Source organism: Sesamum indicum, linkage group LG10 (assembly GCF_026168435.1).
Source record: "Sesamum indicum cultivar Baizhima isolate 11 linkage group LG10, ASM2616843v1, whole genome shotgun sequence".
NCBI lineage: Eukaryota > Viridiplantae > Streptophyta > Magnoliopsida > Lamiales > Pedaliaceae > Sesamum > Sesamum indicum.
In genome coordinates, this window is record NC_142666.1 from 19,934,931 (window position 1) to 19,947,824 (window position 12,894).

Genomic DNA, 12,894 nt, shown 5'->3' on the forward strand with positions numbered 1-12,894 from the left:
TTATGACCGTTTGATTAAAATTCTACTGCCAAACCATATAATTAAAGCATTGCATTTTAAGCTTACATCAATACAAATACTTTCAGAATACATACGTCTCTTACATGACGTCAAATAATAATAATTTGATAGCAAAACCTTGCGTTTAAATTCGAGTAATTAGTTAAAATAACAAGTGGACCTATTAAGTATTTTTTCATTAAATTGGTCGAAATTAAGTACCAAAAAACCATAGGGGCAATATTTACACACATATATATATATCACATTTTGTTTTTAGCTAACATCATCATTTTTTCTGATATCAATATAGAACTTCTGTTATACTATTGGTAATCTTCATATAAAAAAATATGTAATTTTCTATATAAAAAGAATGTTATGTTGATATAAAACTAAGTGTGATGTAGGCAACAACGAATTTAATAAAACTGTGATTAGGAGACTCCAACTCCCACTAATTAATGATAATGACAACTATAATTTAATATGTATTAGGATAATTTATACATGTGTGTTGATATGTGACAGCCAAGATGATAATGTAATAATGTATTATTCTAAGCCAGATGTTAATATTAAATTGCCAGATTGATCGTTCCTATCTCAATCTGATCCCCACTCCCACAACATACTTGACATGACAATTCCGCACCCCACATGCTTTCGCCTAAACCCCTAATTCAAATCAAATCATTTCTTTACTAAAATTGTCCATTATCAAGAAATTACGCAAAATTATTAAAACTTTTATATTCCATTTTAGTATATATTAAAATAAATGAATCCATCCATAACTCAGCAGTCAAAATTCTTAAATTTTTTTATATATGTAACTTCGTTTTTCTAATTTGAACAGAATCTTATCGACAAAATTATATATTTATTTAAAAAATGAAAAAAAACCCGCAACAAATTATAGTGTGAAGTCCCTCGTCACATATAAAATCTTCTATCTGACGGAGGAAAGAAGAGCTCACAAGGACAAAATAGGTTTTCATAATCAAGAAGGATTAGAGGATAAAATTGTATTTTCACTTTGGGCATCATAAATACGCCTATATAGGATAAATACCCATATCATTCCATAAAAAAAAATAATAACAATTGCTATTATATGTTAGTCTCGTACTTCTGCACCATCAGTATCGACACAAAACTCTAAATGAAAATTAGAAGTAAATCAGCTTAATGCTTAGTTTTTATTTATGTGCAGAGTGTGGACATATCATGTCCGTCCGTCCACATTGAACAAGATTAGGATAATAATTTACATTGAGCTGAATGTACAAATGGTACAACGTAGTACCCATGATGTACAGTAGTAAGATGTACAAGAGTTTCATGCACCGACAGTTGTGGTTGCAAGAGCTGAATCCATTTGATCAGCTCTGTTCTGACTAATCCTTTCATCACCTTTCTCTTCACTGAATACCCATATTTCTGGAATCGCTTGCACCATGTTTGTCACCGTCTCCATCGCGTAATCCGCTTCTTTGCTCTTTATTGCACTCCCAACCTTTTCCACACACCAAGTTTAAGAATGTCCAAACAACATTTGTCAGATTAATCCATCAATTCTAACAATAAAAGGATATATATATATATATATTAAAAAAAATTCTCATCAAAATCATATTTTATCGAACCAAATTCATTTTTGTAGAATTATACACGTATCAAATGATAAGTATATTACATTTGGTATATAATTAATTCATATTCAACGATCAATTTGAATTAGAATTTTCCTTAAAAACAAATTATATATAGAATTTGTTGTGGGCTGATATTGAATTCAACTACAATAAATTGGTTGGTACGCGTGATAAATAAAGTTTTAATTAAAAAAGATAATTTAGGTAAAAATATATATATGTATATTCAGAACTAAATGATGTGTCCAAGTGGCAAAATAGAAACCAGAGGGTTCATCAACTACAGTGCACCGTCAGTGCACGCAAACTAACTCACCAGAACTGTCCGGAGCCCGACAGCCTTCCCAGCAGCTACATTCTTCACGTTGTCATCCAAAAACAACTGAAAATTCGAAAAAGGAATTATATATAAATAATAGGAAAATAAAATGTTCATGGTTAAGGAAAATAAAGTTTGATCGACTGCAGCAGCGGCGTACCGTACGGCGTGGATCAATCTCCGCAACATCAATGGCGATTCTCATTGCTTCCATTGAAGGCTTTAAGACCACAGGAAATTCATCGGGACGCGTGGACTTCGACAAATTCGGATTCATCGTCTCGAAACATATGATTTTCTCGAAACAATCTCTGATCCCGAGACGATCCAACGCTTTCATCGCGTGAATTCTGTCCGAATTTGTGAAAATCTGCAGAAAATTTTCGTCGTCTTTCAGTAAAATAAATAAATATTTTCAACGATGAATTTTAGTAATTTCTGTGACATAAACGTCTTACGATTTTTCTTTGTTTGATCGACTGCAAAATGTTACGCAACCGAGAGTCGGGTTTGATCAAATCGTACGGCAATCTTCCGTGCACGAAACTGCAGAGGAAAAATTCAAAAGTCAGATTAATTTGATTTCGGACAATTTCCGTTGTAAGTAATCAAAAATAGGAAAGAGGTTTGAGGTTTCTCTTACCCGTGATAATCATCGGGATTAATATCATACCCTAAAGCCTGCAAAAACCACAAATTATAATTAATTAAGCTGATTAGCGTCATTTTCTGATAAATTAGAGAGAATTAGTGCGTAATCAATTACCCGAAGGCCGGCCAAGGAGCTCCCGTAAGTTCTGAAAAGCTCTCTGTTCACATCCGGAGCTTCTGATTCCGAAAATCCGCATTTCTCAACGAGAAAATCTGTCCAAATTAAGACATAAATTCAAAACATAAAATAAAATAAAATCAGTACAAAAACTCCATTTTTCTAATTAATTCTTTAAAAAAATAATACTTATTGTGATCATAACCTTGAACGTTCTGTTTAAGAGCTTTCCCAATTCCAGTCTTGGAAGAGTACAAAGTGTCGTCCAAATCTGCTCCAACAACCAGAAACAATTTTGTTAATTTAATTTTTGGACATTTTCTCCACTAAAACTCTGCTCCGTGAGTAGAGATTCTCTGGAGAAAGAGAAAGTTAAAAAGACAATGTATGCGTACCAAACATTAGACAGTCGAAAGGGGAAGAAACAGTGCTGCAAGAATCCATGGAAAATGGAGTGGGAAATTTGAGAGGTTTTGTTCTAACTGCGAAGAATGTTTTTGTGATGGAGAAATCGTGAGGAGAGAGAGGCAGAGGGGTCTGAGTTGGAGGGGAAGAAGCGTATTTATAGGGAGAGGAGGAGAGATTGGACGAAGGAGGATAGCGGGTTTGATTTGACAGCTGAGTCAGCATGGGACCCACACGCTGGTGATTGTCCGAATATATTAGTCTTTGATAAACCGCGACACGTTTATGAAAAAACAACTCGCACCGACCGTTTTCTATGTCGTAGCGTGGTTCGGGAGGAATCAGAAGCGACGCGTGCACTGAGCTTTGCGCGATCCCCCATGAATGCATCCATCGTGATCGTTAGGATTCCGATTTCTCCTGATGACTGATTTGGTTCTAAATTTCGCCCAAAAATTATGTATCTTATAATTAAATTAATTTCAAAATTTTGCTCGTATTGATAATGTTGAGGTCAGACGGTGAATTTGAGTACTAATTTGGACGTTAAATATGTGATTATGAGGGCCAATAACGTATAATTTAGTTGGTTAAATTAAAATTAAAAGATTTTAAAGATTACATAATAAATATTATTATTGTTCTATTACATAATAAATATTATTATTTCAATTAATAATAATTTATTGTTTCAAATCAAATTGTGAGATGTGATTATTGTGTTCCTTATTTCTATTTTGATGTACGTTTTAATTTAAAATTTTATGATGTATTTAAGTAATATTTATATTTTGACATGGAAATCTTGTAAGAAACTAATCTCACATGAATGAAATTTGACAACATGAAAATGCTTACATAAAAGAGGGGGAAACCACATTTTTCGTCTTGTAATTTAGGACTTTTTCATGTTTGATTTCGTTGGTTATGGAATTTGATTCTATAACTTTTTAAAAGCAGCACTTTTGGTCATATGACACATTTTCGTTATATTTTCTAACGAAAAATGATACATGCTTAGCATGTGTCAGTTAAAATCTTATAAGTCTAAAAGATTTTCATTTTTTATCCTGTAGCTTTAAAAAAGTAGCATTTTTTATCTCAAACACCTAACGATCACGGGCATTTTTCGTTAAACATGTAACGGGAAGATGTCATGGGCAAAAACTGCTACTTTTTTAAAATTAGGGGACCAAAAGTGACAATCCCGTAATCAATGGGACCAAAAGTGAAAAAAAAAATTCTAAGTTACAGGAAAAAAAAATGTAATTTCCCTCATAAGAGAGTATGATTTGAGTCGAGGTTGTGTAGATTTTTTAAGGTAGTCAAACTCTAAACAGCTTTTGAAATATGAAAAATCGAAGGTTTATTGAAATATATCAAGCTAAGATTTTCCAAAACTTAAGTTAGTTCGAATGACAAATTGAGGTAAAATAAAAATACACTCTCTAAGAAATAGTATACCTTATTGTATAAATTCACGTTTCAAAATCTCCACCTTCAAACTATCAAAGCTTGTTTTAAAATTTTATATCCTAAATAAAAGGGGTATTTTTTCTTTTTAAATATCCTTCATAGTAATCCTCATCGGTGAACACGACAAAAGTAACAATTTATAGTATTTTCATAATACCAACACCATTCTCAACTTACAAATCAGAATGAAATAAATAAAATTTTACTCTAGTTGTTCTTTTTCATACACAGCAAAAGAGTTGCAAATCAAATATGCAATGCAAGATGGTTGAACATTTATTTGATGTAAACATTTTTCCTCCAAAGTTAAAGGGAGATTATTTTGTTAGGACAGTAGTTATGTACAACTGAAAATTTTGCCTCCTTGTTCGTGTTTTTATTTTCAGCGAAGAATATATATTTTAATATTTTTGTATGAAATAAGAATATATTTGAATTAATTAATAAAATTATATTTTATGTTACATATATTTCCAAAAAATATGTATAAACAAATAATGTGGTTCACTTTAATTACTATTTTAAAAATTAAAAACTTAAAACAAACAGGCATATATATCTGAAACTGATAAGAAGTTAAATTTGTGTCCCGCCTGATCACTTGTACGTTAATGTTCATTGTTACATGTTTTTAATAATGTTTCTAAAATTGTGGTAATTATGTTAAACATAATATTTAAACGTCTTACATAAGTCGTCGCAAAAACGCGATGTGACTCCACATATATATTGCTCCAACAAGTTGTCATTTTGTTTTTTATAAAAGCGTGCAAAACGTGTGCAAAATGAAATTTCTTTCATCTTACTTTGGTCTGTAAAGCTGTACAGGGAAAACAATTTTTATTACCCTCATCACCTAACAACATTTATGTATCATACCAATATTAATAGTTGTCTTTTTTTTTTTTGGGGGGGGGGGGGGGGGGGGCGAATGTCAATATTTATAATTAACCACTTTATATATTCCCACTGTGACTCAGAACAATTATCAAAATGATTTGTCGTTCATAAGGTTGAGTGGCCACCAGCATGTTCACATATTCTTCTAGGTGACCTTTACTTCATATGATTAATTAGGATATATCACTTATAGTCCTTATTAATTTGGTATTTACTTTTTTTTTTTTTTTGTCAGTCCCTGAGAATATGCCTCAACCCGAAATAAATACTGATTTTTGGGTGATCTGCATTTACTTCCCTTCATTAGACAAGGGGTAATTTGATCATTGCAATACCACATGAGATTGTTTACATTTTTTTTTCTCTGAATATTGTATAAATTGGCAGTTGAAGAATTGAGAGCCCAGTTCGTAATAATTATTAGCAGAGTTGAATCTATTATACATACATACACAGCTCCAGCCCAACACAATATGAAACTCAACTATATATTTATAAAAGCCCACTACTCTGTTTTCGTGCTTACTGATTTTAACACGTAACAATGAAGCTGATCAGAACATATAATTGGACACACAAGAAGTCCATTTGCATCATGAATAGTACTGTTCTTGGTAGAGTGGTTGGTAGCAGACAAAGACATTAATGAAAGAAAGATCCATTCCATTACATTACATTACATTACATAATCTCTTTAAGGTAACTACATAATTAAGCAACCAACACAAAAAGTAGACAAAGACAAGCAGTTTCTTAATCTTAAAATTTTCTCTTCTTTCTTTTTTTAGTTGTACTATTTTCACTTTTCTTGGATAAGAGCAACAATCCAGTACTCTTGTAATGCTCAATGCTGCTGCTTGTATGCGCTCCCATGCCCATAAATGAACCTTGCATTTCCTTCGGTATAGACGTGTGTCTCGTTGTCTAACCTGCGATAGATCAACAAACCGTGTTAAATATCACTGGCAATGAGGCCATGCAGAATTATATTCATGAGGAGACAACCCAACAGCTCGGGCTCAAGATTTCTACGAATTCAAATTTGAATGGTTGCGTGAGTTAACAAAGAATATATGGATATGGGCTCACGATTTTCGAACAGCTTTGCTCAAGGTAGAGGATGATGTAAATGTTTTGCCATCTAGGTATCTGTTCTCCCCTTTGATCCTCTGCTTGATTCTGAGGTCTAGTTCATCAGCACTCAGCGTGAACGGTGAATCTGATGCCTGTCATCATAGGATTCCTTGTTAGCATTCTCTTTTCTAATAAATAGATTATGTAAACCTTAAAAAATACAACGCAAAATGGAGTATGAATTTGTAATAAAAAGTAAATTTTCATGTTACATATGGTACAAATTAGAATCAAAAGTATAAGGAAAGTGCCCAAAAAAGATGATACCATGACCCATCCCCAAGTGTCAGCATAGGAAGGAATATGAGCTGAATATGGCACAACATCTGCACAAGTAATCCCCAAAAGAATAATCAATTATCCGGTGAATAATAAGAAACCCTTTTTCCTGTCTTTCTTAATTTATTCATGATGTAAGTAAACTTACATTTGAAGACCTGTCTGAGAGTGTTGTAGATGCAAGAAAACACCTCTGTATGGCTGAAAATCCCAGCTGGCCCTGCCTGAATTATTGAACAATTATTCATTAGCAGCTGGAGGATCATCCGAGTATATATAGTAAAAATTTAAATGAATAAATGACACACAGACAGAGACCTGTGTGACAAAAATGCCCCCATGCTTGAGCCTGGGCTTCACTACGAATTCATAGAAGGATTTGGTGTAGAGTTGGTAGCATGGCCCTCCTTCAATTGGATCTGCCAGGTCTCCTATGATCACATCATATACCTCTTCCCTCCTTTCCAGTTCAGCCCTGATCAATTTCAAGTACAAAAATATACTTGAAAATGTTAAAGGCCGGCAAAATAGAAAATTTAGTAGTTTTTATTTTTTGTCTTCAATATTTTTTTTCTAAATCACAACGGAAATGGGTTTAGTGTAAACCGATGATTTTTGAAGGGGTATAAGTGTTATTTCAAAAAAAATTGAAAGAAAGTATAATTTCACATTTTAAGAGAGGGTTTAAATGTAATTAATCCAAAAAAGTAATAATATTTCATGGAATTGGAAATAACCTGGCATCATTGATTATGAGCTCCAGTCTAGGATCGTAAAAGGCTTCCTTGTTAACCACTAAATGTGATTTGCAGAAATCAACCACTTCCTGCATTATTATATTTTAATCAAAATAATTAGTTAATTATTATATAAATTAATTAAGCAGAACATATATATATATATATATAGAGAGAGAGAGAGAGGAAATTAAAACAAATAAATAGGAAATACCTCATCAATATCACACATTATGACCTTTTCCACTGCCCAGTGTCTGAGTATTTCTCTTGCAGTAGAGCCTTCACCTCCCCCCATGATGAAAATGGTTTTTGGACTGAAAATTTTACATCCACATATCAATCAGTAATAAATTAAATTAGATGGGATTATTATAGAAACTAATAAATATAATAGTGAAATGAATATTATTATTATTATAATAATATATATATATATATATATCTTATAATGATAATCAATAAGGAATGACAGAAAATACCTTGGATGATTTAAAAGTGCAGGATGGACAAGGGACTCATGGTAGATGAACTCATCTATCTCTGCGCTCTGAAGCTTTCCATCAATTACAAGAGCCTGAAATATTATGATCAGAATAATTAATCATATAATATTAGTAATTTCTTGTTTGTTGTAATTCAATGTGAATGGCCTACATTTTACATCATAAATTTCAATTATCAACAATCAATTATTAATATCAAATGTGTGTGACTAACCAATATATAATAATACTATGGTACGTAATAGGAGCAATTAAGTTAGGGGTTGTTGGCTTATTTGATGTAATTAAATATTGTAAAAGTGTTGAGTTGTATTTGATGGTATGTTGTAGGTACCTTTCCAAAAGGCTTAGTGTCCAAGAGCTGAATGTCCTGGTACTGAGAGGCACCTGTGTGCAAAATGCTGAAAACAAAGACAAATAAATAAATTAATATTTTATATTTCTGCTGCTTTGTTGAACAACTTTCTCTTGCATATATGTCTCAACTTTTCATGGACAAGACTTGAAAAAAGTAGTACAGAAGCTTCCCTACTTGTCAACAACTATAAAGTAGTAAACCTATCATTCATAAACAAATAAAAACAGCAGGCTGCAGATGGAGATCAGCTTCAACTTTAGTATATATTCCGACAAACATACTAAAATCATATGTAGAGACTTAAGTGAAGGATCTGCTGTATGTAGTGTACCTCTTGAGAGCAAAGCACCACCTCAAGTTCTCTTCAATCTCTTCCTCATACCAACAGCTCTTTCTCTGAACTCCCACAGCAGCAGCATGATGATCACCATTCGAGATTGAAATATCACCCATATCTTTCACACCTCGAGATTCTAGAGAGAGAGAGAGAGAGAGAGAGAGAGATACAGAACTAAAGAAGATGGGAATGGATGTATGTATATATAGAGACAGAGGAGGGGTGGGGGGAGGGGGGGTGATGCAAGAAGAGCGAGAGGATGGATGTAGGCTGTAGGTAGGTCAGAATTGTGTAGAAGAAGTGGGTGATTTTGATTGCTGGAAAGGGGAATTAAAATAGGCACCAAAATCTTCATGGATTTTCGCAACTCGTATCCAATCCAATCTATATAAAAACATGGCACAGGCTGCGGGTTCTAAGGTTGATTTGCTCGCGTGGGCGTGCCTTCCTTCTCTTTCTCTTTAGGGATATTACGCTCTCCCCACTTACGCTGTGGTGTAATTGTATATAACATAGGTTTTTAAGGATTATTTTCATCTAATAAATAAATTTTTTTTGATTAAATTTATTAAATTTGTAAATATTAAAAAAAATTAAAAAAAAATCTTTATTTATTACCCAATTGATTTATTACTTTATAACAGGTAAAATAAATATTTTTATGATAAAATAACTTTTGTACGTTTTCACGCGTTAATATATATAAGGAGGTATATCTTCATCATTATAAAGGTAATTTAGTCCAAAAAAAATTATTTAACATGTAATAAGTCAGTTTTAATTCAATAAAGGGTAAATATCAATTTTCAACCAATTTTTTTGTTAATATAATTTAGTGAATTTAACCAATATAGGGACTTATTTGTTAGATGTAATTTTTCAAATTACAAAAAACCTACATGTAATTGCACCAAAATTCAGGAAATTTATTTATCCCTTCTTTTTATTACAACTATCCACATATATTTATGGTTTACCATTACATATCTCCTATAAAAATATAATGTTAATCATAATTAGAATTAAATCCGTACATAGTATGAGTTACACATCAATTTTATAGAAAATGAGTACTATATTTCTATATATGCATAACTTTTTTTTTTTCCGGGCTTGAATTTTCTATTATAAGTTTATATATCTTTTATTCTATTTTAACATATATATACACATTAAGTGCACAAATATTATTCTATTTTATTTTATTTAAAAAAAATATTATACACGTAATGAGTATATATTAAATAAAATAAAAAAATATACAATATAATTTGTAATAGAAAATTCAATCTAATTTCTTTGTGGACAAAGTTAATTATTTGTTCAACCCAAGAAATGTAAAATACAAGAAAAAGAAAATGATTAATTAATCTACAACATAGTAATGATTTTAATAAATTTAACAGTGATAATAACTATATATAAATATGATAAATTAATTAGTATTAATTATTACCATTTTGCTTGGGAGCTAGCTGTGTAATAATAATAGTGAGGACTGGATTGGATGATGAAGTGCATGGTGCTCCTCCAAGAAGCGGACGAACCGAATGTTGACACGTAAGGAATTTAAAAAGGGGAGCATGTGGAGAAAGGGAGCATGATGAAGGTGATACACTCACTATCTTCTTGTGTCACACAGAAATAACCATGATCATGCACACAGAAAAGCAGCAGATATTAGGGAGGGAGGGAGGGAGATGATGATGATGGGATCAAAACATGCACCTCAATTTAGGGTTCTTCTTTCTTTCTTCAGAAACTTGTGCAAAAATCTTGGTTGGGAAGAGAGAGAGAGAAGCGTGCAGTGGACTTCATCATTCATATTCTCTTGCTATCAAAAGATTATAAACGGCGTGCTAAGGCAGGCGCACTCAATCATCACCGTCACCATCACCATCCATCACTACCCCCAACTAATTATATTTATATAAATATTTATGTTTCCTTTTCAATTTTTAAAATACTAATTATAATGAAAATATATTTGTTTATATATATTCTCCTTAAAAATATATAAATTTAATATCATAATTCAATATAAAATACAATTTTATCAACTAATTCAAATATATTTTTATTTTTATACGAAAATTTATATATATTTGTAAATACATAATAAATTTTAATTATTAATAATTAGTATATATAAAATAATTATCAATATTAATATGTATAACTAACCAATAACTATTACTATAGTAGACCAAAATTACTATTAATTGAAGTAGACTACTATTTAAATTGACTTTCTAAATACAATTATTGATAATATCTTATTTAACTATTAATATTCTTTTCTAATGTAAATCTAAGTAAGAGGTTCCATTTATATGTTTGCACTTTTTATTTATTAATTTTTTTGAAAAGTTAAGTCCATTTATAAAATTTAATCAATTTTATTTCATGTAAATGTGGAATTATAATGCATGCGATATCTTAATGAAATGAAGTTATAGACACGAACATGCATCATTATGTGCATGGCATGGTTGACAATATATCTATGAATTATATATATATATATATGTGTGTGTTTATAATATGATGATGATGATGATATTTTATTTTGTTATGGTCTTTTTGGTTTGATTGGGCACATTTGAATTGATGATGTATCCGGTGTCACCACTTTTATGGGCTGAAGGGACCCTCTTTCTTAGGCATGGCTCTAAATTCTGATGTCAAATGTACATCAGCATGATGAGACAGATACATGACATGCATGATGATGCATGGACAAGGGCCATGAGTGGCACTAATAATACAAAGCATGATATCCACATATGATAGTGTGTGTGTGTGTGTGTGTTTTGATGAGTTATATATATATATAAAGATGTAGGAGTATGGTTGTGATGCTGAGGAATGATGACGGACTTACCTACCTAATATATGTTAAAAATGATGATGTTCCTATATGCATGGTCCCATAACTCAAATTTTTCTCCTGATTTTCAGATTTTTTTTTGTACAAAATTTTACGGTTTTATTGATATTTATCATAATTATATATATTTTTATTATTTAAAAAAATTTAAATATTCTTTTAAAATTAACAGTCGTCTAACAAATACCCTCATAATGAACTATTATAAAAAAAATTTGCTAGACGATTGTTAATTTCAAAAAGATACTTATAATTTTTTAAATAATAAAAAAATAATTATAATTACAACAAAATCAGGATAACCCATCGTAATTTATCCTATTTCTTCTAATAAAAAATACATCACATCCTATCAACATTGCATAAGTTGTATTAGTAATAGAAATTATTTAGTTGACGCAAGTTCAAGTCTTGTTCGGCCCATCTTCAACTTGAACTCCTAAAATTTGAAAAAAATTTGACCAAAAAAATCCCTTATAAAAAATAAAACACCAAATGATCTTTCGTGTTTTAAAAAATGAAGTAAATTAGCACTCTATCTAACCTATTGATAGAGGTAATTTGCTTCATTTTTTGAAATACGGAAGGGCAATTTGCTCATTCTTTTTCCACAAGAAAATATTTACTTATTTCACATAACACAAAGGAATAAAAATTGCATTTAACCCAAGGTAAATATGTGTGGTAAAGCTTATTTATTTTTAATTTGGTTAATATTTTTAACTTTTAACTTATAAGACTATGGGGTTTTATTATGGGGTGGGTCTGTTTGTGAAGTCAATTCTTTTGTCCAAGTCGAGTACATAATGTAATGGACTTAAAAGTCTAATTCCACAAGGCTCAGTTAACAAAAACACTCTTCACAAGTGTCCACATTAACATTAGTTGCTCAATAAGAACCCAACATTAAAATATAAGATAAATTACAACAAGTTACTACGAAATTTGTTATAATTATAGTTATAAATATATTTTTATTATTTGAAAAATTATAAATACTTTTAAAATTAACAACTATCTAACAAATATCCCTTACAATCAATGATCATGAAAGGATATTTATTTGTTAAACAGTTGTTTATACCAGGAGGATATTTGTAATTTTTCAAATAATAAGAAATAATAG

At 30.9% G+C, this 12,894-nt stretch overlaps 2 protein-coding genes across 2 annotated transcripts; both read right to left on the reverse strand.

The window, feature by feature from the left end:
• Positions 1-1,172: 1,172 nt before the first annotated feature.
• On the reverse strand, positions 1,173-3,288 carry LOC105171337 (Haloacid dehalogenase-like hydrolase (HAD) superfamily protein). The gene is made up of 8 exons (XM_011092409.3): positions 3,142-3,288; positions 2,952-3,017; positions 2,744-2,841; positions 2,621-2,658; positions 2,436-2,523; positions 2,138-2,347; positions 1,975-2,040; positions 1,173-1,519 (listed from the first exon to the last, which is right to left on the reverse strand). The coding sequence occupies exons 1-8, from the start codon at positions 3,188-3,190 to the stop codon at positions 1,343-1,345; spliced, it is 792 nt and encodes a 263-aa protein (XP_011090711.1). The 5' UTR covers positions 3,191-3,288; the 3' UTR covers positions 1,173-1,342.
• A 2,881-nt stretch (positions 3,289-6,169) lies between these two features.
• On the reverse strand, positions 6,170-9,080 carry LOC105171338 (thermospermine synthase ACL5). Its single transcript, XM_011092411.3, has 10 exons — positions 8,873-9,080; positions 8,518-8,584; positions 8,160-8,254; positions 7,892-7,994; positions 7,678-7,766; positions 7,259-7,415; positions 7,089-7,164; positions 6,929-6,987; positions 6,617-6,753; positions 6,170-6,456 (listed from the first exon to the last, which is right to left on the reverse strand). The coding sequence occupies exons 1-10, from the start codon at positions 8,992-8,994 to the stop codon at positions 6,372-6,374; spliced, it is 990 nt and encodes a 329-aa protein (XP_011090713.2). The 5' UTR covers positions 8,995-9,080; the 3' UTR covers positions 6,170-6,371.
• Positions 9,081-12,894: the final 3,814 nt, after the last annotated feature.